The sequence below is a fragment of the Phalangium opilio genome, unplaced genomic scaffold (genome assembly GCF_054372755.1).
Source record: "Phalangium opilio isolate 3A_F unplaced genomic scaffold, DU_Popi_V2 ptg000003l_1, whole genome shotgun sequence".
NCBI classification, from domain to species: domain Eukaryota; kingdom Metazoa; phylum Arthropoda; class Arachnida; order Opiliones; family Phalangiidae; genus Phalangium; species Phalangium opilio.
The window spans coordinates 13,784,757-13,808,453 of record NW_028324145.1 but is presented as its reverse complement, the minus strand read 5'-3'; the positions used below and the strand labels follow the sequence as shown (position 1 = coordinate 13,808,453).

Below are 23,697 nucleotides of genomic sequence, written 5' to 3'. Positions count from 1 at the left end.
CGAAACTGCAGCGTTGCCTATTTGCTCATTTCTTCACGGAGCTCCGGAATCCAGACTGACCCTTCCTTCCCTCCTTGGTTACATTCGAACTTTATCGATTTTTATTTTATTTATAGAACTTTTATCGATTTGAAAATATCCTAAGACCTGCGCTGGATATTTTAAGCCGCATCGCCGTGTCTATTCTAACTTATGGATGGACGAGAAGATTTGGTGCGGTCGACTTACGTCCGGGAAAAGACTCTCGATGGTCTAGTCTTTCATATTTATGCCTCGATACGAGATTAGAGTTCATTTTGCATTCTTCCTAACGCTAAGCCTAAATGTAAATTCTCCTTAACAATACACGTTCTCTCATTAGGGTTGAGGCCCCGGTCTTTTCCTTTATGGTGCAACACGAAGCGTGGCTTCCCAACAGACGCCGACAAGATCGTATCTCGCACTTTGTGTGACAATTCAATCCTCCCCATTTTTTCAAGATGACTCTACAACAACTACTGTTTATCCCTATGAGGTTTAACGTTGAATATCCATCCGCTTTAGGTTGAGCTACATTGTGGAAGGGCCGTGACTCGTTTCAAATCCCCCCATGTCGTAATCCCGCTGACTCTCGCTGCGTAGATTAAGAGGAATTAAGAAGTATGGGAGCCGGGGACGTACGTTGCAGTCAAACCCTGTAAAATTGCTAAGCCTCGTCTATGGGTGCATCCCTGATTTACGATAAGGGTTAGGGCCGCCCGCCCGCCCGCCACTAGACAGATCGTCTTTGCTCGACGTCATTTGGAGCGCAAACTTAGCTTCTACGAAAATATCCCTCCCATTTTTCCTCGTTAGTGAGGAATCTGGCGTTGCCATGGAAACGTCTCTTGGGAATTTAGAGGAAAGTTACTAGAATTTAACAACGAAACGCGTTAATTGGATATTTTTCTACAGCGTTTTTGGCAAATGAATAACTGTAGCTATAGGTACATGTATAATATATAATGGATTTTTATTTTTTAAAGCTTTGCCGCACCTGTCACGTCTATTTCTCTTTCGTCGACAGACAGCCTATTTCTATTTTGGGTTTATGGATGAAGAAATTACCTACACGAATGATTTCTTAAGTAAATATGGAAAACCTTTGGCACAAAATTAAACTGTCCAATATGTAGAAATGGCTGATGGCACCTATGGCGCGTGCGTCAGTTTGATCACCGAAAGAAGTCAAAAGATAAAAGCTCCTGGAGGCACGTCGGCTTTGTAATCTTCTCTCTCATTTTGGAATGGATGCGGAGGATGGGAAATCGATCGGAGAATTCTCGGAGCAATCAAGCGGATGAGGAAGAGGAAGCCCCGGAGCAGCACACACGGATAGGGATGGGATGGGGAGGAGATTGAAGGAAGGGCGCGGGATATGAGCTTTTATGAGGAGACGTTCACCGCCCTGGAATGATATCAGCTATACTGTAAAGAGGACGGTGGGAGGGGGGCACGGAATAGATAAAAAGGAATAAAATGAGGATGGATGCTTTGAGAAGAGCTAGAGGATATACCTCCTATTTGGAAGAGGAGAGTGGAGGCTCTCTCTCTCAGGAGATGAAACTCTAATGAAAGTCTCGTATAGAGAAAACATTCGTGCTCGCCTGCAGTGTCAGCTTCTCCCTTATTGCCTTTCTAGAACTATTCTATCTAGATTTTTGGAATTCTTTCGCTTTTGGAACCTTCGTTCTTTATCGATGACAAAACGGAATGGGAAAAACATAATTAAAATCAATTCTATCAGCGATGGAATATTAAGTTTTCCGAATTCCGTTTGGTCTGGCTCATCCTCTTTTATTTTTATTCTTTAAATTTGATTTTGTAAAATCCCATCTCTTTTTCGTTTCCAATCCAGTTTTGCGATTTCCTATTCGATTTGGATGGAAGAGCCCGAGGAGAAGGAAATTTAAACGCGGAGAGAAATGGTTTGGCTTTTAGAGCTCGGGACCGTCTAAAAGTTCTATTTGCGTAATCTTCTTGGAAATCGGAAGTGAAGCGCACTCGGTACGATGAACGAAACGGAAGTTAGCTATTGCGCGATGGGAGTCGAGGAATAACGAAGCTATATGGGCCGTGAGAGTGTCATCGAATATGAGTCAGCTTTGACGGTGATGGCGTACGCGCCAAGAGCAATCTCGGTCGGCTTCGTTTGTCTCCTTCCCAGCTGCAAAAATCCCTTCTCCATCATGCCCTCTCTCTCTTAGCGCAGTCAGTCATTCAGTTGCCTTAATGATCATCCAACTTCTGGCGGCATCGTGCTCGAGCCAAGTGAGAAATATCTACACTAATCTTAAATGACATTCTCCTCTCCTCTATTAAATTATCTTCGCGAAAAAGATCGAAGCCGAGTTTAATTCGAAATCGAAAATTCGTCCGAGGAAACGGAGAAATAGATGGAGTTTGACCCCAAGACTTATCTAATATTTTTGAAGAGGAAATTTGAATTTTTTTTCTAAAAAGTTCGTTTTACTTCAAAAATATTTTGTGGCCATTGTACCAGTGACGGTACACGCTATCTAAGAGGGAACAGGCGCCAGTAAAACCGCGTCAGTGGTAATGGTTCGCCTATAATCAAACTTACGACTTTTATCTTGTAAAAGGGGTAGACCAAAAAAGCCATCGTGAAAAAGTTGAAAGAAAAATGTATTTACGCAGCTGCGGGATCGACTATAGCTTCGAGACTCCCCTGAAGATTTAATGAAACGTCAAGCTTGGTTAAGCAAAAATGTTTTCCCGCTGACTGACTTATTTTAGGACCGAAGACACGCGCCCACCCTAGACAGGCACGTGCCCCATTCACGTGAAAACGAAATACGACCATAGACATCGGAAAACCTTTCCAGGAGAAGCCGAGGCATCGCGTCCTAAACTGGTAAATATTACTGATATCTATAGATCATATTGGACATTAACTTCTAGGGTTCTTTTTCCCAGCAGACACGTTGTCGCCAACGCAATATCCCGATATAGTCGGTGGTCACGTGGCCTAGTTGCATTAGGGTACGCACGTGCCGATAGAAAGGTTCCCTCATTTTTAAAAGTGTGGCGGCCGGATATGAATGACTCCGGGCTATATTAACAACAAAGCGCCATAGTATAGCTGTAGTTCTCTTTTATTATTTCAATTCCATTATATTTTTGAACGTGAGGCCGCATCGAGTGAGGGTCAGCCCCGCCCGGGGTGTTGATTCAAGGTTGGACATGCTGCGGAAAATAAGCTTTTAATGTGCAAAGTTTCGGGATCATTTAAAAAATTGTAAAGTTGGTCTCGTCTGAAGAGGGTATGATCGTGAGTTTGAGGTTATCTCGGCAGTTTGTTTCATTCTGGCGCTTCTCAAAATGTTTGTTGACTTTTTCCTCCAATTTCTCTCGGCTCCCTGAGTTTTCTTTTTGAAGAACTGTTACATGGCAAAATTCCTCGTCTTGACTTCTTGTGTCTGTTGCGTGGTCCGTTCCGCTCTTGGGATTGCGCGCGCTCGTCAGTGTATGTGCCACGTCTCTCATTCGAAGATGTTTTCATTTTTGGCACCAGTATATCTCTCTCTATCCTCCAAGGAAGGCCGAGAGGGAGAGACGCGGGCAAAAGAGACAGTCAAAGTTATTTAGTATTCGCAGCTGTAAAAACCTTTATACCTTAGGTTCGCGAGCAGACAATCTTTAAACAGTCAGGGTTCTGTTATCCAACTGTTTTGACATCGGATACTATACTTCTTTCTGATACATCTTCTTTCGGACACGCTTGACGCATGCGCCAAAATAATTTCTGCTTGTAGTAATCATAGCTGCTTGAACTTATCTTCTTGCTCTATCCAAAATGCCCTTGTTTATTTTGAGAAGAATTTTTGCCAGATATTTCCATAGTGTCGTTTCAAGGAGCGAAGGCAGTCTTACATTTCTCGTTATTTTATTATTGGCCGGTTCCTGTTTATTTATAATGAGAGCACGTGTTCTAGGATGGCGCAAAATTCCGCACGTGTTCCGCTTCTCTTTCTGTCTTCGTTTTGGCGGGAACCCGCAGCTGCACCCGTCCCTCGCGCGCCCAAAAAAGAACGTGGTCCAATTTAGTTTGCTCTTGGAGTAATTTTCAAAATTCTCCTTGTAGTAACTGTTCCTAAGTCAGCAGTCACTCTCGAGCATGGGTCCTCGCATGCGGTTATGGTCTTGGACATTTTTCTTGCTCTATAATTCTTAAAATGTAGTCTATTCTGAGGTCACGACTCCTTGCGCTTCATTTTAGTCAACCTCGAGAGTTAAAGAACTAAAGCAATCAAATTAGATTATATATGGATTTTAAAAGTCAATAAACACGAAGATAATCTTACTTCGATCGACTTGTTCCGTTCAGGGGCTTTAACAGGTGGTGCATATATGACCCAACCAATATTAAGCCGTACCCCTCCCCCACCTATATTCCTCTTTTTTTTTTTGGTTCTCTTATGGCGTGTGCCGAATGAAAATGGAGTCCCATTCCTTTTTAATGTAGTAGGTAGATACACAGCCGATGTAGTGAACGAGCAGCTTGGGTTTTGTAATCCCAGGATTAACTCTAAATCTCTATGACGAAGAGCTCTCGCCCGAGCTACCAGCTAGCTCCCTGCGTGCCCATTCATATAAACCCCAACTGAAATTACCCGGAAAAACGAATCCACACAATCGCTGTATTCCATCTATTTCTTTTTTATATCTCTAACTATATTTTTAATATTGAAATATAAAAAAGAACTCTAATTTATTTGCGCTAGCGATTATAAGAATAATTATGTTGAGAGAGGTTAGAACTTCAATCTAAGTAATGGAAAGGTAACATTACATTTATACGCTGTACATAATTCAGTAGGTGTACCCTTCCCCCTAGGATTGTAGTCTAGAAGCCATAGCTATGCTTGTAAAAGCTTCTTTACAAATATAGTAAGCTAGCTTAGCTTCATCAATAATTCGTGTATCGCGCCTGCGCTCTTCCTTTGACGTTCAATCTCTGGGGAAGAGCCGCTAGCTGCCTATTACGAACCCAGCAGCGCTTTTAAAAGGAGAAATGCCAACGGGGCGAAACTACTCTGAAAATGGAAGAGGAAAATATGGCCGCGCCTGTTAGAGCGCTTCTCCTTGAACACCGAAGTCGAGCCGACAAACTCGGCTAGTTTTACAGGCGCCTCTAACCCTAAAATAGACCTAAAGTTGAATACAGACTCTAGAGCTCTTCAATGGTTTAGAAAAAGAGCAAAGTAAAGAAATCTTTAAGAAAACCCCGCTCTAAGCTCTACTTAATTGTACAATAAGTAGGATAAAAAAGCGACGTAATGGAAGGAGTTGCTAGAGTACTGTCCGTGAGAATAAAATATCACTAAAATCCATGGATCCAGCAGGGACTCGAATCTAATCTAATCATACGCGAGCGCAGGAGGGTCATCCGTTGCATGCCATTTCTCACGGGCCTTTAACAAGTAAAGCGACGACAATGTTTACAAATGGAGAGAGAGGGAGAGAGAGAGAGAGAGATAGATATGCAATATCCTTAAAACTGGTGTCGCGCTTAACGAGAGACCAAATGGTATTATTGCAAAGCGAATGGAACATGTGGCCAGCTTCCAACAAACTTTGTTCACTCGCCCCTCCTTTTAATTAGCTTTAAGAGCTTCGCTTCAAAGAGAGAGAGAGAGAGAGAGAGTGTACTACGCTCTAATTTCGTTTACTTTAGAGCAGCGGTGGATTCGTATCGGGGAAAAGTCCGTCGCCTAATGGCTTGGCCGCCAGAGGATAGGATATATTGGGCCAGCTTAGGAAGGGCGCTCGCTCGGTCGGTCCGTCGGTCTGGCTGCTGGCTCGGAGCATGGTTATATTCCAGCGGGGATTGGGAATGATCGGACGCCGTTCTCGGCTCGTCCATCTGCCGCGCACCTGCCCAATATTCGGCGTTCTGAAAGAATAACCCGCGCTGCGTCTAATCAATGAAGTGCTAAAAACGACAGATTGCGCCGACCCGACTTGGCTTACTCGTGCTACATGGGTTATTAAAATTGCATATCTCTCGATTCTTTCCATTTTTCCAATTTGAATACTTCATGTACCCTATTTAATTATGATTTCGTCAATTTGGTTTCACTTTTACTTGATCTGGATAGCTCATTATCTTTTAGTTGAGAAAAGGGGCGTTCATCTCAGCTGTGTTTCTTAGAGATGCACGTGATGAGGTGTACTGCAACTGCAGGCCTCCCGCCACGCGCTACATACATACATATCTCTTGTTTTCTATTTTAACACTCATTTCTGCAGTCTTCCTTCCATATGATTTCCAAGCTAAAAGTGTACGTACTCCTTCGAGAGCTCTTATAATTGCCATCAGTTTTGAAGATACACTAATATAGCCCCGCTCCCTTTCAAACCAACTATCCAACTCTGGTAACCTAGAGAAGTGAAACCAGAAGTCTATTAACTAGAAGTTAATCTTAATAATTAAATCCTCTTTCACTTGGAATTTGAAACAATCTTTTCAAGCCCCGATTCATTTCGGAGAGGACAGAATTCAGTCGCCTACAAAATAAGCAATTCGTTTTATACTCGTGAGGGTATAAAATGAATTAAAATTTTTAAATCGAGTAGTTTTAGGCCTAACATTATGTCTTAGATGATGTTCTTCTGGTGTACGAGTATCACTCTCTCTCCTGTATTTCCCCACGTCTGTTGTCTCGTGAACTCCTCAAGTCTGCGGTTGTTTTGAGACGCTTTCTCGGTACTGCAGCGTATAAATAGTAAGCAGGCGTCGCTCGGGACAGGTGCGCCCATCATGCTCGCTTCCTTAAAGACAGCGCTCTTTCATCTTTTCGTTTTGCTTGGCAATCCAACTGAATAGTTTTCTCTCTTATAGACATCAGTTTCGGATCATTTTTGATCTTCGTTTTGAAGTTTCGCCATATTGGTTTACCCAAATAAGCCTTCGTTCATTTTAATTTTTGGATATTAAGATAATGTTGGTGAGTCAGAAAAAAGCGTGGATCACTTCCGTCACGTTGGCAAATTTACGAAGTACTCCCCAGACTGTCGCTGGTTGATCATAGCCGCTCGTTCAGCGTACGCCTAGTCCTTAAAATGAGCCCCGGGCTTAGACGCCAATGCAACGGGTATATACAGTCAAAGGATAGGACAAGGACGGAAATGACGAAGTCGGCACGCGTCACGACTCCCTCGTCGTCTTCCATTTCAAGCCGATTCCCGTTGCGATATTGCAAACTTAAAGCAGAGGGGCCAAGCAGTGTTCTCGAGAAGGGTTCGAGCTGAAAGCCTCTGAAAGTCCATTTCCAACAGTATCTGTCCCCTTAGCATTCACCGAACCCAAAATGAAGGCGTTGTAAGCCTACATTTTGTGTAGTATATTCTTTTAAAGATATTATTGCGATGGTCCCGTTCGGCAGACACGTGCAGTGTCGGCTTCCCGGTTGGGCACGTGCGTTGTCGGGTTCCAGCTTCCATCTCCGCTGGTCGACTGTAACAAGCCATGGGAGCAAAAGTTACTCCCACGAGGATATGGATCAACCATATGTCCTCTTCACCATATACAACATACACTCAAATAACAATGATCGATTGAAAATACACAAAATTCTTGGTAGGCGTAAATTACTTTCGCTTTATTTTGAGTCTTTCGTTTTAACTTCAGTTTCTATAGCTTTCGACTTTTATATCCTTGCAAGTTTAAGGAAGTATTGAGAAGGTCGTAAAAAGCTATGGCCTGTTTCATTCATTCGATTCCCAAATTCTGGGCTACGCAATATTCCTAGCGCTACACACACATACAGAATGGCACCGTGCTGTTGACACTATGACTGCACTACCTAATGTCGTGTTTACTTTTATTCCCTCGAGTTTATAATCAGGCAACCGTACCACGTTGATTGTTGGTATATCTAGGCCGCATAAACTGAACTTATCGATCTAGAATCTTGCTGTTGTAAGATCCACGTTACGAGGAAACATTTGGACGTATAGAACTAATTTTGACTTTTGGTGATGTCTACTTAACTCTGTATCCAAATATTTTCAAGGTTCCATTTCAATTTTGGATCTAATTTCCAGTATAAGTTGTTATATCAGGTACATGTACTCGTCGTTAGAGAAGCCATCTATGTATAGATGTAACTGTAGTGTGTCGACTTTTCTTTTATCCCTCGGAGAGCTAGGACCACGACCACGGCCCTCTCTTTTATTACAAGCAGCGGTACAGCAGGGTGTCCATTATCGCCGCTATTTTCCTTGACGTATTTACAGTGGCTGCCGTTAGGTCACGCGTCCACCCACTCCCTTTTTCTAGGTCTTCGAGGGACAATTCACTATATGGGTACATCGCTCAATGCGAATCCAACCCGAAATACTGAATTATAAAATGCAGCTCACACCACTTAAGGCTGGGTTTTAATTAAGAATTAACACCGCGGAGTGGATATCCCCTCGTCTTACGCGTGTATGTTGGTGGGGGGGGGGAATCTGGGGAGAGTTGTTTAATGTAGCGCTTCCATTAGCGATCGAGCGTATTTCTCGGTTTCCATGGAGACGGAAGACGTCTTTATTTCCTGGGAAGTCACCGCCCTCCATGCTTTATTTCCTTTTCTCCTAGAGAGCGTCCTCCAAAACTGGTTGCCATGGAAACGGGTCGCTTCTCCTAGATTTCTAGACGTAAAGTGACGTCCCGTCCTGAATTAAAGGCGCTGCATGATCCACTCCTCTTTTTCGGGAATTTTCTTCAAAGTGTGGAAATAATTAAGACTGAAAGAAGTGGTCAGCTCAACCTCTTAATTCATTGTCACTATTAAATATCATGACTTTGACCATTTAACGGAGGGAGTCCACGTCGAGGTGTAGTTTGGCAGCTGGACAGTTGGGCTGTGATTAAGCTTTGAAGGATGTGAAAAGGGGACAGTTATTAATAGAAAGCATCTGCACCTACTATGAATAAACGAAGATGAGCATGCGCCAGCACCCTTATCATTATTTTTATCATCCTCGTCCTATGTAGTTGGCGATAGGGGGAAAAATGGTCCAGAAGGATGGGGATTGTTAGAGGGGAGAGAAAGAGATCAGATGAGAGTAACGCCGTGGACCTACAGAGCTGGAGCCGCGATAAAGGAGCAACGATGCGAGCACGATGACAACCTAATGAAACCGGAGAATCACAATTGCGTCTCACCCTCCTCCTTCCGCCAAGAGTCGCTCTCCTGCGGATAAACATAGACATCAGAAATATACGAAGTCTTTTCACGTTCAATCAATAAAGCATTGCGACGATGTTTTACTGAAAAACCTCAACCGAAGTTTACAACATCCTTTTGATATCTATGGGGTTTGATATAGTGCTGAGAAATGCACGTGCGCCCTTTTAAAACATGTTGGAGATGAGAGATGGGAGCCCAGGGATGCCGGAGGATGGAAGATCAGCATCTCTCTCTGTTCCCGCATCCCTCTCTTCTCTAGAAGGGAGAGGCAGAGGAGAACTAGTCATCGTCGCCCGAAGTACCATAACCCCGAAAAAACCAAATTGTAGTTTCTCCTCTGTTATTTTTTGAAAATAAGGAAGAGTTTTCTTGGGCACTAAGATTCTGGTTGCGTCCGTAATATATTCTAGAACCGTGTATCTTATAAGACTATTTAAATTGCGGAAATTCAGTGAGTCTCCTTGGGATATTTGAATAAATAGATTTAGGGGGTTAGACGGACGCTTACCTTGTCCCCTGAAAAGACGGAAGGGCCTCGCAATCGAATTATATCTATTGAATTTAGTTTTTTTTAATAGTCCAACTATTGTAGACGTGCGGCGCATACTTACTAGAGATATTATAATTTCCCACTGTTCAAATCAATTCTCAAATTTTAATTTCAGAGCAATGGTGTTGCTATAAATCAATGATTTGATGAATGTGTGATTAGCGCCAGTCACCGACTACTAATGTGACCGAGATCAAAATTTTAGGAGGACATCTGCAGTGTATAGATGCGTCTGGTATCAGGTGCAATATTGCGGGAAATAATCCTTAATTCTCTGAAATCCCCCATCAACTTTAGACCTTATGTACTCGCGGTTGCAATATGCCCCTGTTCCTCCTCGCTGCTATCTACGCGTGTATTTGGTCATCCACTTTTTCCCCAACGGATTCGAGATAAAGGGGGATGGCCAAATGTTCCAATTAATTGCGTCGTCGGCCACCTGCTCGATAGGCCCAAGTCGCTCTCTCGCTCGCTCCGTGACTTACCGCCATCCATTCCCATCCCGCCCGGGAATTCATCCGAAAGAGAGGGGCAGGGAGGGAGAGGGTTCCTTCTGTCCACCTTTTATTATGGATGTCTTTAATGAAAGTTCATTCTTGGCTTGAAAATCAATTGAATTGTGTTAACAATAGGAGAAAGGAAACTGAACGAGTAAACAATAGGTAGAAAATACGAGTTGGTTCGGCGGTTAATTTTTATAGTATATTCCGATCTTTTAGTTGACTATTTAGGCATTAAACATTGAACAGGATAATTATTGGCTTTCAACGGAAAGGTGGATACGCTGAGATAATTCCCCTGATATCTGTTATAGTCTATTGTATCGGCCATCTTCTATTCTATACACGAGAGACATCCGACCCAATGTACGTAACGCCTCGATATTGTGGCGCTCATATGCTTGAGTAAACCCCTACGCGTTAGACAAAGAACGTAACGTCAATGTGCCTTTTCTGCCGTTCCCTTAAAAGAAGTAAGAATTTGTCAAGTAATATTAATTTAAAGTGTCTAGCTGTAAATTTTGCCTCTGTGACAATGCGCTATACTCGCCTTTATTAACTCTTGATTCAATTTCGAGCTAGCCCGTATATCGGATTTATTTTATCAGGGAGGATATTGTTAATTGCGGCCAAAGAGAGACATCCTGCTCATAACCAATAAAGACGCTTAATTTCAAGCTGTCAAAAACTACACCCCCTAAAGTTTAGACGCGAACAATGGCAACTGTCAACCGCAACTCGTTGCGCAATTTGGGCACGCGCTCCATATCCAATTTTTAGCAATTGTTAAAAAGTAGTTTTAACATTGTTCCCGAATGTCATAATCTATGGCGAAATAAAGATGGTGATACGCAATTTAAAGCGGCAAATAATTTGATAATTTTGGCCGAAAATCAATCGCTCATTTTCTAGAGGTCAATGGGCAATGACCCGCTTATTGTAATTAATGTCCGGTTGTACGAATGGTTGATAAAGCGCGTCACAATCGTTCAAAGTCACCAACTCTGCGTTACGTTAAATTCTTTTATAAATACGGCCGTTAGTTCATTGTCATCGGCAAAACGTCTCTGAATTTTGATAGATTAATTATTTTAAGGAATAATTCCACTGCAATACAAAGGTAAGGGTTTTTCCGAGCATCACGGAGAATCTTTACGCAATCGCTCTTAAAACTAAAGGCTCTTTTTTGGGCCAATTAATAAAAACAAAAAGCAGATTCATTTAAAACGTATCTTTATGGATTTTATTTTACATGGATAATAATTATCATCTGCTTCGACTAGTTACATTGCTTCCCGCTTCATACTTAAACTAAGGAACCACGTACGCTCCTTGTGGCCCTCTAGAATTGAGACTCGATTGGAATCTCCTTCCCATTGACGGTCTAGCCCGGAAACCCGTTATCATTGACGGTCTAGCCTGGAAACCCATTATCATTGACGGTCTAGCCCGGAAACCCATTATCATTGACGGTCTAGCCCGGAAACCCATTATCATTGACGGTCTAGCTTGGAAACCTGCTCCTATTAACCCTCTAGACTTGAAACCCCCTCTCACGAACCCTCCGGGCCCGAAACCCCTTCTCATCGACTCTCCGGGCCAGAAACCCCCTCTCATCGACCCTGCGATTCCGAAACCCCTTCTCATCGACCCTGCGGTCCCGAAACCCCTTCTCATCGACCCTGCGGTCCCGAAACCCCTTGTCATCGACCCTGCTAGCTTGATACTCCCTATTACCCTCGGTTCGGTCTTGTAACCCCAATGTCCGTTTCCATCTTTAGCATCGCCATCCACAACCCAATGCCCGTGTGAAGAAGCTGCAACTTTAGGATCCATAACCCGATGTCCCTTTCCATCGCCATCCATAACCCAATGTCCCTTTCCATCCCCATCCATAACCCAATGTCCCTTTCCATCCCCATCCATAACCCAATGTCCCTTTCCATCGCCATCCATAACCCAATGTCCCTTTCCATCGCCATCCATAACCCAATGTCCCTTTCCATCGCCATCCATAACCCAATGTCCCTTTCCATCGCCATTCATAACCCAGTGCTTGTTTGAATCTTCACTGCTAGTAGGCTCAGGTGTAGTTTTAGACGAAATAGCCGTCGAGTCGCCATCCACAACCCAATTTCCCTTTCCTTCTTGACCATCCCCATCCACAACCCAATGTCCCTTTCCATCTTTAGCGTCGCCATCCACAACCCAATTTCCCTTTCCTTCTTGACCATCCCCATCCACAACCCAATGTCCCTTTCCATCTTTAGCATCGCCATCCACAACCCAATGTCCCTTTCCATCTTTAGCATCACCATCCACAACCCAATGTCCCTTTCCATCTTTAGCATCGCCATCCACAACCCAATGTCCCTTTCCATCTTTAGCATCGCCATCCACAACCCAATGTCCCTTTCCATCTTTAGCATCACCATCCACAATCCAATGCCCGTGTGAAGAAGCTGCAACTTCAGGAACCAAAACCCAATGTCCCTTTCCATCGCCATCCATAACCCAATGCTTGTTTGAATCTTGACTGCTAGTAGGCTCAGGTGTAGTTTTAGACGAAATAACCGTTGAGTCGCCATCCACAACCCAATTTCCCTTTCCTTCTTTACCGTCCCCATCCGCAACCCAATGTCCCTTTCCTTGTTTACCGTCCCCATCCGCAACCCAATGTCCCTTTCCATCTTTACCGTCCCCATCCGAAACCCAATGTCCCTTTCCATCTTTACCATCCCCATCCGAAACCCAATGTCCCTTTCCATCTTTACCATCCCCATCCGCGACCCAATGTCCCTTTCCATCTTTAGCATCGCCATCCGCGACCCAATCTCCCTTTCCATCTTTAGCATCGCCATCCGCGACCCAATGCCCGTGTGAAGAAGCTGCAACTTCAGGATCCAAAACCCAATGTCCCTTTCCATCGCCATCCATAACCCAATGCTTGTTTGAATCTTGACTGCTAGTAGGCTCAGGTGTAGTTTTAGACGAAATAGCCGTTGAGTCACCATCCACAACCCAATTTCCCTTTCCTTCTTTACCATCCCCATCCGCAACCCAATGTCCCTTTCCATCTTTACCGTCGCCATCCACAACCCAATGTCCCTTTCCATCTTTACCGTCGCCATCCACAACCCAATGTCCCTTTCCATCTTTGCCGTCGCCATCCACAACCCAACGCCCGTGTGAAGAAGCTGAACCTTCAGGATCCATAACCCAATGTCCCTTTCCATCGCCATCCATAACCCAACGCCTGTATGAAGCTGTACCTCCATACACTGTGGTAAAAGGCCTCTGCGAAGTTCCATCTTCAGTGCCCATTAACCAACGTCCTTTTACATCTTGACCCTCACCTTCCATTACCCAATTTCCTTTTCTATCTTTCCCTTCACTTTCCATTACCCAACGTCCTTTTCCATTTTTACCATCGCCATCCTTAACTAAATGCCCTTTTGCAGCTGTACCACCATTTTCCGTTTCCAAATGCACATTTGAAGCGTTATAATCCTCACCTTCACTTTTCATAACCCAATGCCCTTTGCCATTGCCATCCATAACCCAATTCTTGTTTGTAACTTCACTTCTGCTAGGCTCAGGTGTAGTTTCAGGCGAAACGGTGGTGGTTGGGTCGGCTGTAGTTTCAGGCGAAAAGGTGGTGGTTGGGTCGGCTGTAGTTTCAGGCGAAACGGTGGTGGTTGGGTCGGCTGTAGTTTCAGGCGAAACGGTGGTGGTTGGGTCAGGTGTAGTTTCAGGCGAAACGGTGGTGGTTGGGTCAGGTGTAGTTTCAGGCGAAACGGTGTTGGTTGAGTCGGGTGTAGTTTCAGGTGAAACGGTGTTGGTTGGGTCGGGTGTAGTTTCAGGCGAAACGGTGTTGGTTGGGTCGGGTGTAGTTTCAGGCGAAACGGTGGTGGTTGGGTGGGGTGTAGTTTCAGACGAAACGGTGGTGGTTGGGTCGGGTGTAGTTTCAGGCGAAACGGTGGTGGTTGGGTTCGGTGTAGTTTCAGGCGAAACGGTGGTAGTTGGTTCGGGTGTAGTTTCAGGCGAAACGGTGGTAGTTGGTTCGGGTGTAGTTTCAGGCGAAACGGTGGTAGTTGGTTCGGGTGTAGTTTCAGGCGAAACGGTGGTGGTTGGGTTCGGTGTAGTTTCAGGCGAAACGGTGGTGGTTGGGTTCGGTGTAGTTTCAGGCGAAACGGTGGTGGTTGGGTTCGGTGTAGTTTCAGGCGAAACGGTGGTGGTTGGGTCGGGTGTAGTTTCAGGCGAAACGGTGGTGGTTGGGTCGGGTGTAGTTTCAGGCGAAACGGTGGTGGTTGGGTCGGGTGTAGTTTCAGGCGAAACGGTAGTGGTTGGTTCGGGTGTAGTTTCAGGCGAAACGGTAGTGGTTGGTTCGGGTGTAGTTTCAGGCGAAACGGTAGTGGTTGGTTCGGGTGTAGTTTCAGGCGAAACGGTAGTGGTTGGTTCGGGTGTAGTTTCAGGCGAAACGGTAGTGGTTGGTTCGGGTGTAGTTTCAGGCGAAACGGTAGTGGTTGGTTCGGGTGTAGTTTCAGGCGAAACGGTAGTGGTTGGTTCGGGTGTAGTTTCAGGCGAAACGGTAGTGGTTGGTTCGGGTGTAGTTTCAGGCGAAACGGTGGTGATTGGGCAGGGTGAAGTTTCAGCCGAAACTGTGGTGGTTATGTCGGTTGTAGTTGGTGGCGAAACGCTGGTGGTTATGTCGGTTGTAGTTTCCGGCGAAACGGTGGTTGGTTTGGGCGAAGTTACAGCGCTATTTTGTTTATGTTGTTTTTGTTGTAGTAGGCCCATTCTTGATCCCATTCTTTGTTGGATCACCGTATAGTTACCGCCAAATTCTTGTTTACCCTGCTGCGATCCCGCTAGGATTTTACCACCAAATTGTTGTTGACCCTGCTGCGATCCCGCTAGGATTTTACCACCAAATTGTTGTTGACCCTGCTGCGATCCCGCTAGGATTTTACCACCAAATTGTTGTTGACCCTGCTGCGATCCAGCTAGGATGTGACCACCTAATTGTTGTTGACCCTGCTGCGGTCCAGCTAGGATGTGACCACCAAATTGTTGTTGACCCTGCTGCGGTCCAGCTAGGATGTGACCACCAAATTGTTGTTGACCCTGCTGCGGTCCAGCTTGGATGTGACCACCAAATTGTTGTTGACCCTGCTGCGGTCCAGCTTGGATGTGACCACCAAATTGTTGTTGACCCTGCTGCGGTCCAGCTAGGATGTGACCGCCAAATTGTTGTCGGCCCTGTTGCGATCCTACGAGGATGTGACTGCCAAATTGTTGTTGGCCCTGTTGCGATCCTACGAGGATGTGACCGCCAAATTGTTGTTGGCCCTGTTGCGATCCTACGAGGATGTGACCGCCAAATTGTTGTTGGCCCTGTAGCGACCCTACGAGGATGTGTCCTCCAAATGGTTGATTTTGCTGTTGCGATCCTATTAGGAGGTGTCCTCCAAATGGTTGATTTTGCTGTTGCGATCCTATTAGGAGATGTCCTCCAAATGGTTGATTTTGCTGTTGCGATCCTATTAGGAGGTGTCCTCCAAATGGCTGATTTTGCTGTTGTTGTTGTACCATATAATTCCCGGTAACTTGTTGGTGAACATGCGGTATTAGAACGTGAGTCACAATATGCCCTTGATTGGGCACGATTACGTGGCCACTAAATTGTTGATGGGGTATCAGAATATGACTCGTTCTTTGTTGCTGTTGAGGTACCAAGAAGTGTGTCACACCAAATTGTTGTTGTTGCGAGGCTCTCATTTGTCCCGAAGAAAATGCGTTGCCGGAACTTTGAACGGAAGACATCTGGTAGCTTGGTATGGCCACAGCATGATAATGCACGCCCATTTGTGATTGCCCATTTGCTTATTTTCAAAAATGAATCCATATGGTTATTTGTATTGCATTTCTACCAAATAACGTATCTCAACCTATCTTATCCACCAAGGTCGCCTTGGAATTTTCCCCTAAAGGATGACATCTTTAAAAAATAAGCTGGCGGTTGTGATACGTTTTACAAAGCGTCTAGTTCAATTCGGGATTTTGAAAAAGGATTGTTTTGCGTAAAGAAATTACCTTTCGATTGAATGAACGGCAAGACGAAGAAAAAAATTAAGACCTTCATTTGCCAGCAATCGATTGAAAATGCAGATTGCAAATAGCGTTTCCTCAACCCTGCCCGCTTTATAAAGACAATGCGTAGGCATTTCAAATGATTTGTTGACCGTAAATTACGCAAGTTATACTCCTTCAATTTACGAAAATCGTGTTTATTAGAGTATTTCAATAAGCATTTATAATTCGCAGTTAGGGGTCTTAGAAGGCTCTTTTGCAACCCTCCAAGTAACTGTCTCGTTAATTATTGCTAGGACAATAAAAGAGTCTAATTACTCCAATCTTTAATCTTAATTGCCCGTTTCATTCCAAATTTATACGTTCTGACGTCAAACGCTATACTTGGAAAATGATATATAAATTAACGTCACCTTTACTCGTTCCATTATTCTTGTAAGCCCACGCGAGTAATTTATAAACTCCTTCTGTATAATGCTACTATCACTCATCATCGTATCGTTGGACAGAGGTCAATTGGATCCATCTGTCTCAACAAATTTTTTATTTATCGATTGAATTATTAATATTAATTGGTCTACATTCTGAACTGGTCAATTCTTTATACGAATTAATTTAATTAATTAATTAAACCTTATGAATTAAATTTAAATTGGAATTCAAGTTTTGGACGCTCATTTTTCTGTAACACACGGTGGAAAAAGCGTGCTCTTATAATTGTTATATGAGTATTGAGCATCCATCCTTATGCATTTTGATAACTGGCAACATGGGGGGGGGGAGGATGTGACGTTTCGTTCGTTCTTTTTATAGAAACTCCTGGCTAGAGCGCTTGATTGTTTCTCGGCGCAGCTGTTTGTGTTTGGGATGCGGGTTGCCATGACAACGGAAGGGAATGCCTGGCAAAATGATTTCTTTCGAAATTTGGCGCTAATTTGTATTTCGCGTTTGAAATGGAGAAAAGACGAGAAAGGTGTGTGCAATGCTTTTTGAATAATTAAATTCGTTAATTCCATTAATTAACAACTTTCATTTTAGATTCTTGAGGGAAGAAACGGGAGAGAGAGAAAATGAATTTGCTAAACCTAGAACCTCCAGCAGGGTTAGTTTCTCCAAGATGTTTTTCCATTTTCAAATTTACATGGCTGCTTTTAATAAAGCGGATAGATTCTGATCAAGAAGAAGATGATTTAATTGTCCATGACGATCGGCCAGTTAAAGGAGGCAACGTTCGTCGCTCTGTCAAAGAACTTGAAAGTATCGACGACATCACCGAATTTAAACAAAGTATGTAACTCCAAGTCACGTTGCCCTCACCCGATCTATGTTGTCCATGAAGCGAATTCGTTCAAAGTTAAACTCTGATTAAGACTTCTGTTTGATTTTGAAGCGAACGAAGAAATTCGGGAGTCTTCCAAAGAGAAAGTGCGTCGTAAAATGAAAGAACGGACCATCTCCCTAAGCGATGACGCCCGTCACCGACAATCAACAAATAATAGCGGTACTTCCGGTCTGCAAGTACAAGAAGAGCAAGTAGAGGAGTTTGAACGGAAAAAGCATCTAAAAGAAATGTGGAAAAATAGAGTCTCCAAAATTATACAACAAGTAAGTACCTATTACGCTTCCCTAAAATGCTTCGGAGAATAGTGTTGGACACAAAGGTTATATGTTGACGACGTTTCAAGGTGAAAACTAAAGGTGGCGGTGGCGTTACTTCCGAAGTCAGTTACGACTTCTTTTCTCGCGTTTGGGATAACGAAGACAATGAAGAATTTGAAGAAGACCCACTCCCCGACGAAAGAGACACTACAGCCGACGTTGAAAGCTTGGCCGGTAATACTAATTCACGAACCCTTCTTAGTCATTGGGAAGTAACTCGTTAGTTTTACTGTAGAAGCTATTCAGCTTTTGAGGTCCGAGTACTTCAACGAGGACGAGCGTCAACCTTGGGAGCAGGCTTGTATGTGGGCGAAATCGGCATATCGACCTTGGGGTTGGCGTCTGTCCGAAGAAGATAAGCTGTTGTTTGTCCCTTCCAGTCGTCCCGTCTCTCTGGGTCTCCGTTTAGACGCCATCCAGCAAACGGAAGCTCGCAACCTGGAAGAGGAAGGTTTCTACGTCGGCATCAAACCCTATCTTCCACCTTGGAACCTCAACAAAATTCAAAACAGGCTGATTAGACACAAGGTAAATAACCATCCAAAATTTGAAAGAAATATATTAATATTTTAAAATGTTGCGATTTCAACAGGAAGCGGGGCGATATCTGGGCGAGGACGGTGGTATCAAAGCTTTGGCTTGTCCCTTGAGACAAGAAACCATGAAACTGGTACAATACGAGACTCAGAAAGAGGACTTGGTTGAGAGACTTTCCGGAGCGCGGATGATGGTCGATCGGGTTCCGCCACCATCATCCGAGGAGCAGTACGCCCAGCTGAACCTTGACGTCTCGCACTTGGTCTTCGACTATCACCCGCTTTGCACCCATGAACATGTCTTGGCCCATCATTTGCGACGCCTTCACCAAAAATATTCCCACCTTCAAAAAGAGGACACCTTAAATGCTATCAACCTCAGGGTCAGTTAATTAGCTTTATATGCTAGCTTAGACGGTTAAGAATTTCAGTTTTATCGCGTCATGTTTCAGTTGAAAGCGAGCCGAGAGGCGTTATCCCATTTGGAAGACGATGGCCGTCAGACGCATTCAAAGACATTGAGAAAACGTGCTCAAATTTATACGACTGAAATCAAGTGAGCCTCGAAAAAGACGACAGACAAAGATTTCAAACTTTAACTTATGTTTTTATGAATAAAGGAAATTGATGGAAAACAAAGAGTTAGTGGAACAAGAGAAACGCTCACTCTTGAAGAATATTTTGTCGACTTGGCTGGAATTGAAAAATTCCCGACTGAAACAAGGCTTCACATCCACTTCCGTCAACTTGAACGTCACCAAGTATTTAAATTAACTCTTAAATGAGGACCGCGTTGAAATTTAGATAAAATTTAATTTCTCGTTCAGAGACGAAAGTGTCGACGAAGAAGTGGACTGGCAAGAAGAATTGGAGCAACAAGTCCAATTAGAAAGAAACAAATTCCAAGAAATGTACGAAGAAGAACTGGAGGAATATAGACGGAAAAAACGCCTTTGGAAACGATCGAGAAAAGTAAGGTCCATTTACAAAGACCCATTTAGAGACCTAAATTAAGAACTATTTCTAGTCGCGTGGCCAAAAGAGAAAACCGTCGAACGACGAGGAGGACGATGATGGAATGGATGAGGAAGAAGAACCAATTCGTCCACGTAACTCTTTCGACGAATTAAAGGTCAGAGAAGAGGTCAGAGAAAGGCTGGCCTCGAACAAGCGCAAATCCAACCAAGGAAACATTAAATTAGAATTGGATGAGTCGACTACAATAACTCCTGATCAGGAATGTCCGAGGTTAGTTAATGTACCTTGACCGTCATCTCATTCTACCTGATTTAAAAACTCAACCGATTTTAGTCCAGAGAAGAAAAGAAGACGAGAAATGTCCAAAGTTCTCGTCGCCTTCCAAATACACTTCAACGGAAAACAAGTTTGCCAGTCAACTTTCGAGTAAGTTCCTAAGTTTAATGTTTCCCAAAAGTTTGAAACGCCTTAATGCGTAATTGCACGTAGGTCGTTGAAGGAGGACTTTAGCGTTTGGTGGCGAAATATCTTCGGCATTCGGATCTACAACGAAGCGCGAAATCTTCAAATCAAACTTCTGGAAATGTCCGGATCTTCTTCGTCCAGTCCCAAACTCTTGGCAAACATTTATTTGCCCATACCCGAGGAGCATGTTACTAGCGACAACCGCGAGTCCCTAGAAATGGACTTCACCTCTCAAACCATCGTCAAACCCAAATTCAACGCGCTCGGCAGTGGTACGTAATGTATCCCAGAATCCCTCGTTTCTATCTCAGTATTTGATACACTAATTAGGTGTGCGGGTCAACAGCCAAGTGGTCGGTGGTCAGTGGTTGCTAACCAACGGGCGCTTCAACTGCGGCGTTGCCTGGGCCGTCGACACCGACGGAAGCGTCTTGTGCCCCAAACCCAAACGAACCGGAGGAATACTCGAGTAAGCTTCTAGACAACTCAACAAGTACTTAGCTTTGACCACCTCGGATGATACCATCAAGTTTTTTTTCATTACAGAGATATGAAAGGGAGCGATGTCAAACGGGATTCAAGTCGGGGCGACGAGGACCTCTCGAAGCTATTGGACGAAGGTCAGATTGACCCCAACGATCCCAGTAACGCCGATTTCCTCGAGAATTTACAGGTATTTATTTAGTCGATTTAATAAGACCAATGGGAGATGGTCTTCTTAACTTGTTTGTGTAACGCTCAGAAAGGCGTAGCTCTCGAGTCACTCCTTGAAGGCAACAGTGTGGAGAAGAATAGTGATTACTTCCGGTTGGATCCGATGATGGACGCGTGGGATTTCGTTACCGAAGAAGAGCTGGAGGGTAACGCCCGTTTTAACTTGCTGCAATTAAGGGCGCAAGAGAGCGGCGATTTCCACAACTATCAAATGGTTCCCGCTCACGAGAAGGACATCCCCAAAGATGTCCTCGATGTATGGGAAAATGGTTTCAAGGATATCGCAGTGACGTTATAAAATTATTTAATTATTAATTATTAATTCAGGCGATTTGGAAGACTAGTGCCGATGATGAATTCTCCACTTTGTCCCAAAGAGATCGAACTTGGCACTTGGTTAATAAGGTCAGTTTTAAAGGACACACAAGCTTTCGAGCGCGAGGTTAAGAGATTTCGCTTCACTTTCCAGGTACGGGAACAAGTCACGCGTAGCTACTTGTCTTCGCAACACGTAAGAACTCTGGAGGACATAGTCGTTGAGGAACAGGTTCCAAGTATAGGAACTCTGGGTTTCAACTTACTTCAATTGACGAAACGGCGCCGCCCATTGCGACCAATCAGGAAAGAACGCAAGAAAATGACGGGTCAAGGCATTAGCAGCACACGCGTCAAGATCGTGGTCAACGTCATGAGGGCCATGAACGTTCCCGTACGATGCGACCCTGATGCCTTGAAAAGTGCCGGAAGAATGCCCATCGTTCCTTTTGGTAAGTTAGCTCTATCCATCAGCAAGTAGCGAATTGAACTTTCCTTAATTTTTTTAGCGGAAATTGGATACGAGAGTCAAGCGCGTCCATTTATCGAGATCATGTTCCAGCGACAAACGACGAGAACGCGCGTCGCCGACGGACCCCAACCCACCTGGAACGAAGAACTGCATTTGTCTTTCAAGTAAGTCATGACCTTCGTGATAAGTGAGTGTTTGATTAAAGGTCTATCGCGGTTTAGGGCTCCGAATGACGACTATTCACCGTCGAATTTGGAAAAGGTTAAGGACGTCATTTACTTGAATCTTTTTGACGAAGTGGTCGTCGATTTGATCGAAGACGACCGCGAACGAGAGAATACGATTCACCAGAAACTGGAGCGACGTTGGTTAGGAACGCTTAAGATACCTTTCTCCACCTTGTATCTCAACACCAAGGTAAGTAATGAAAGCCCATTTTCACTGGATTCCTTTGACTGTATTTTGTTGAATAGATTGAAGGAACGTTCCAAGTGGAAACCCCGTCAGTTCTGTTGGGTTACGAACAAGAAGCGAAGCCTTGGATCGTGAGTCGACCCGAGACGGACACCATGCCCCGCGCCACTTACTTGTCTCTATACTTTACTTTGGAACCTTCTTTGCAACTGCCCGAACTGAAGGACAAGACGTTCAAATGCGAGAACGCCTTTTTGCGCGCCGCCGAGGAATGGCAACGACAAATGTCCTCCAAATACTCTCAGCGACCCGTCAAGAGCATCGCGCTGGACCTGGCTGGTAACTGGACGTTCATCACGCGTTACTTGCGTCCCTTGGCTCCACCCGAGGAACTCTCGCAACCTGGAAGGGATCCAACTGAGATCGCCGTAAGCCTTGGTTTAGAGTTTCGATGATTCGGGACAAAATCCAAAATAACTGTGTATTATCTCAGGAATTATTGGCCAGGTTCGTTTCTTTGATTCCGTCGAGTCCAGATTCAGTTCACGCGTCCATTAAATGCGACATTTGGCTGACGTGCGATGTAAGTTCTTCATTATCGATAACTTTCCGTACTCTTTGAGCGGTTTGTACTTGGAGACTAAAGTTAGTATTTCGTAGCAATTTTTGCAAATTTTAACCGGTGACGAAGAAGAGCACGCGGTGCTCTTGTGCAATTTCTTCTTGCATTTGAAGAAAAGGGCGTTCCTGCTTTTGGGGTCGGGAATTCCCGAGGGTGAAACGGCTTACGTCATGACGTTCGAGGATAGGGGAGAAATCTGGTGTTGGAACGCCGCCACTGGAATCCATTTCGACGTAAGAGACAGTTTTTGCCCTTTGCAAAGGATCGGATGCGTGCTTAGTCCAAACAACGTAAGATACTCGAGCACTTGCCGACTGGTCCGACCTTGATTCGGCATTTTTTCAGATCTGGAAAAATATCCAGAAGCATGACCACCCTTCCAGGATGAATTTCAATTTGAACAAGTCAAAAGATTGGCAACCATTCTTTCATAAGAAAAACCCTCATCCTGGATTCGCCAGCGTACAGGTACGATAGCGATAGTTGATAAGAACTGACTAGAATCAGAAATGTTCGAGTGCTATTATGATTTATTTCTTAGCCTGAAACATTGTTATACAAAGCGACGAGTTTAAGTTACGTGGAAGAGTTGGAGGAACAGTTGGAGAGTGTTTTGAGGGAGAGTATCATGCTGTGGCGGAAGAGGTTTCGAACGACTTGGAACCGATATTGCAATCAAATTCTTAGGAAAGTTCTTCCAAAGTAAGGTTTCAACTCTCCCCTTCAACGTTGTCAGGGACAATTACTCAATTTGCAGTTGTTGTTGACTCTCGCGGCATAGACTTGAAATGAACGTGGGTAGGACGGCCAGTTTGGACTCTTTGGAGCAATTGGAGCCCATCCTCAAGTCCCATAAGATGTCTGGTTTCCCCTTGAATATGTCCTTTACGGATATTCAAGCCGTGACTGAAGCCGTTTTCGCTACTGGTGTCCATTTGGCCGAGGGGAAAGACTTGGAATTCGCTTTGGCTGTTTACCTCCATCCTTACCCTTGTTCGGTATTGGCTGTTTGGCTCTACGTCGCCACTTTGGAAAAAAGATGACTTTCAAATCCCGAGAAACCGTAAAATTAAAGGCATATCATTCTAGAAGCAAGGAGGTTTAGTTACATATCCTCCTTGCCAGACTTAGCAATTTGAATTTAGCGGTAAAAAAGAT

The 23,697-nt window shown here is 44.2% G+C and overlaps 2 protein-coding genes across 2 annotated transcripts; both read left to right on the top strand.

Annotated features, from left to right (window-relative positions):
* The first annotated feature begins 15,913 nt into the window (after nucleotides 1-15,913).
* On the top strand, nucleotides 15,914-20,522 carry LOC149718001 (coiled-coil and C2 domain-containing protein 2A-like). Its single transcript, XM_089841808.1, has 14 exons — nucleotides 15,914-17,337; nucleotides 17,403-17,466; nucleotides 17,525-17,651; nucleotides 17,755-17,969; nucleotides 18,050-18,197; nucleotides 18,259-18,551; nucleotides 18,616-18,942; nucleotides 19,012-19,115; nucleotides 19,180-19,320; nucleotides 19,387-19,531; nucleotides 19,587-19,807; nucleotides 19,871-19,963; nucleotides 20,027-20,274; nucleotides 20,333-20,522. Exons 1-14 carry the CDS (start codon nucleotides 17,318-17,320, stop codon nucleotides 20,473-20,475), a joined length of 2,289 nt encoding a protein of 762 aa, XP_089697934.1. The 5' UTR covers nucleotides 15,914-17,317; the 3' UTR covers nucleotides 20,476-20,522.
* Nucleotides 20,523-20,552: 30 nt separating this feature from the next.
* Nucleotides 20,553-23,582, top strand: Cc2d2a (Coiled-coil and C2 domain containing 2A). The gene is made up of 12 exons (XM_089836988.1): nucleotides 20,553-20,675; nucleotides 20,745-20,972; nucleotides 21,044-21,121; nucleotides 21,186-21,483; nucleotides 21,541-21,667; nucleotides 21,725-21,920; nucleotides 21,977-22,345; nucleotides 22,411-22,500; nucleotides 22,578-22,772; nucleotides 22,885-23,007; nucleotides 23,081-23,241; nucleotides 23,321-23,582. The coding sequence occupies exons 1-12, from the start codon at nucleotides 20,553-20,555 to the stop codon at nucleotides 23,580-23,582; spliced, it is 2,250 nt and encodes a 749-aa protein (XP_089693114.1).
* The last annotated feature ends 115 nt before the right edge of the window (nucleotides 23,583-23,697 follow it).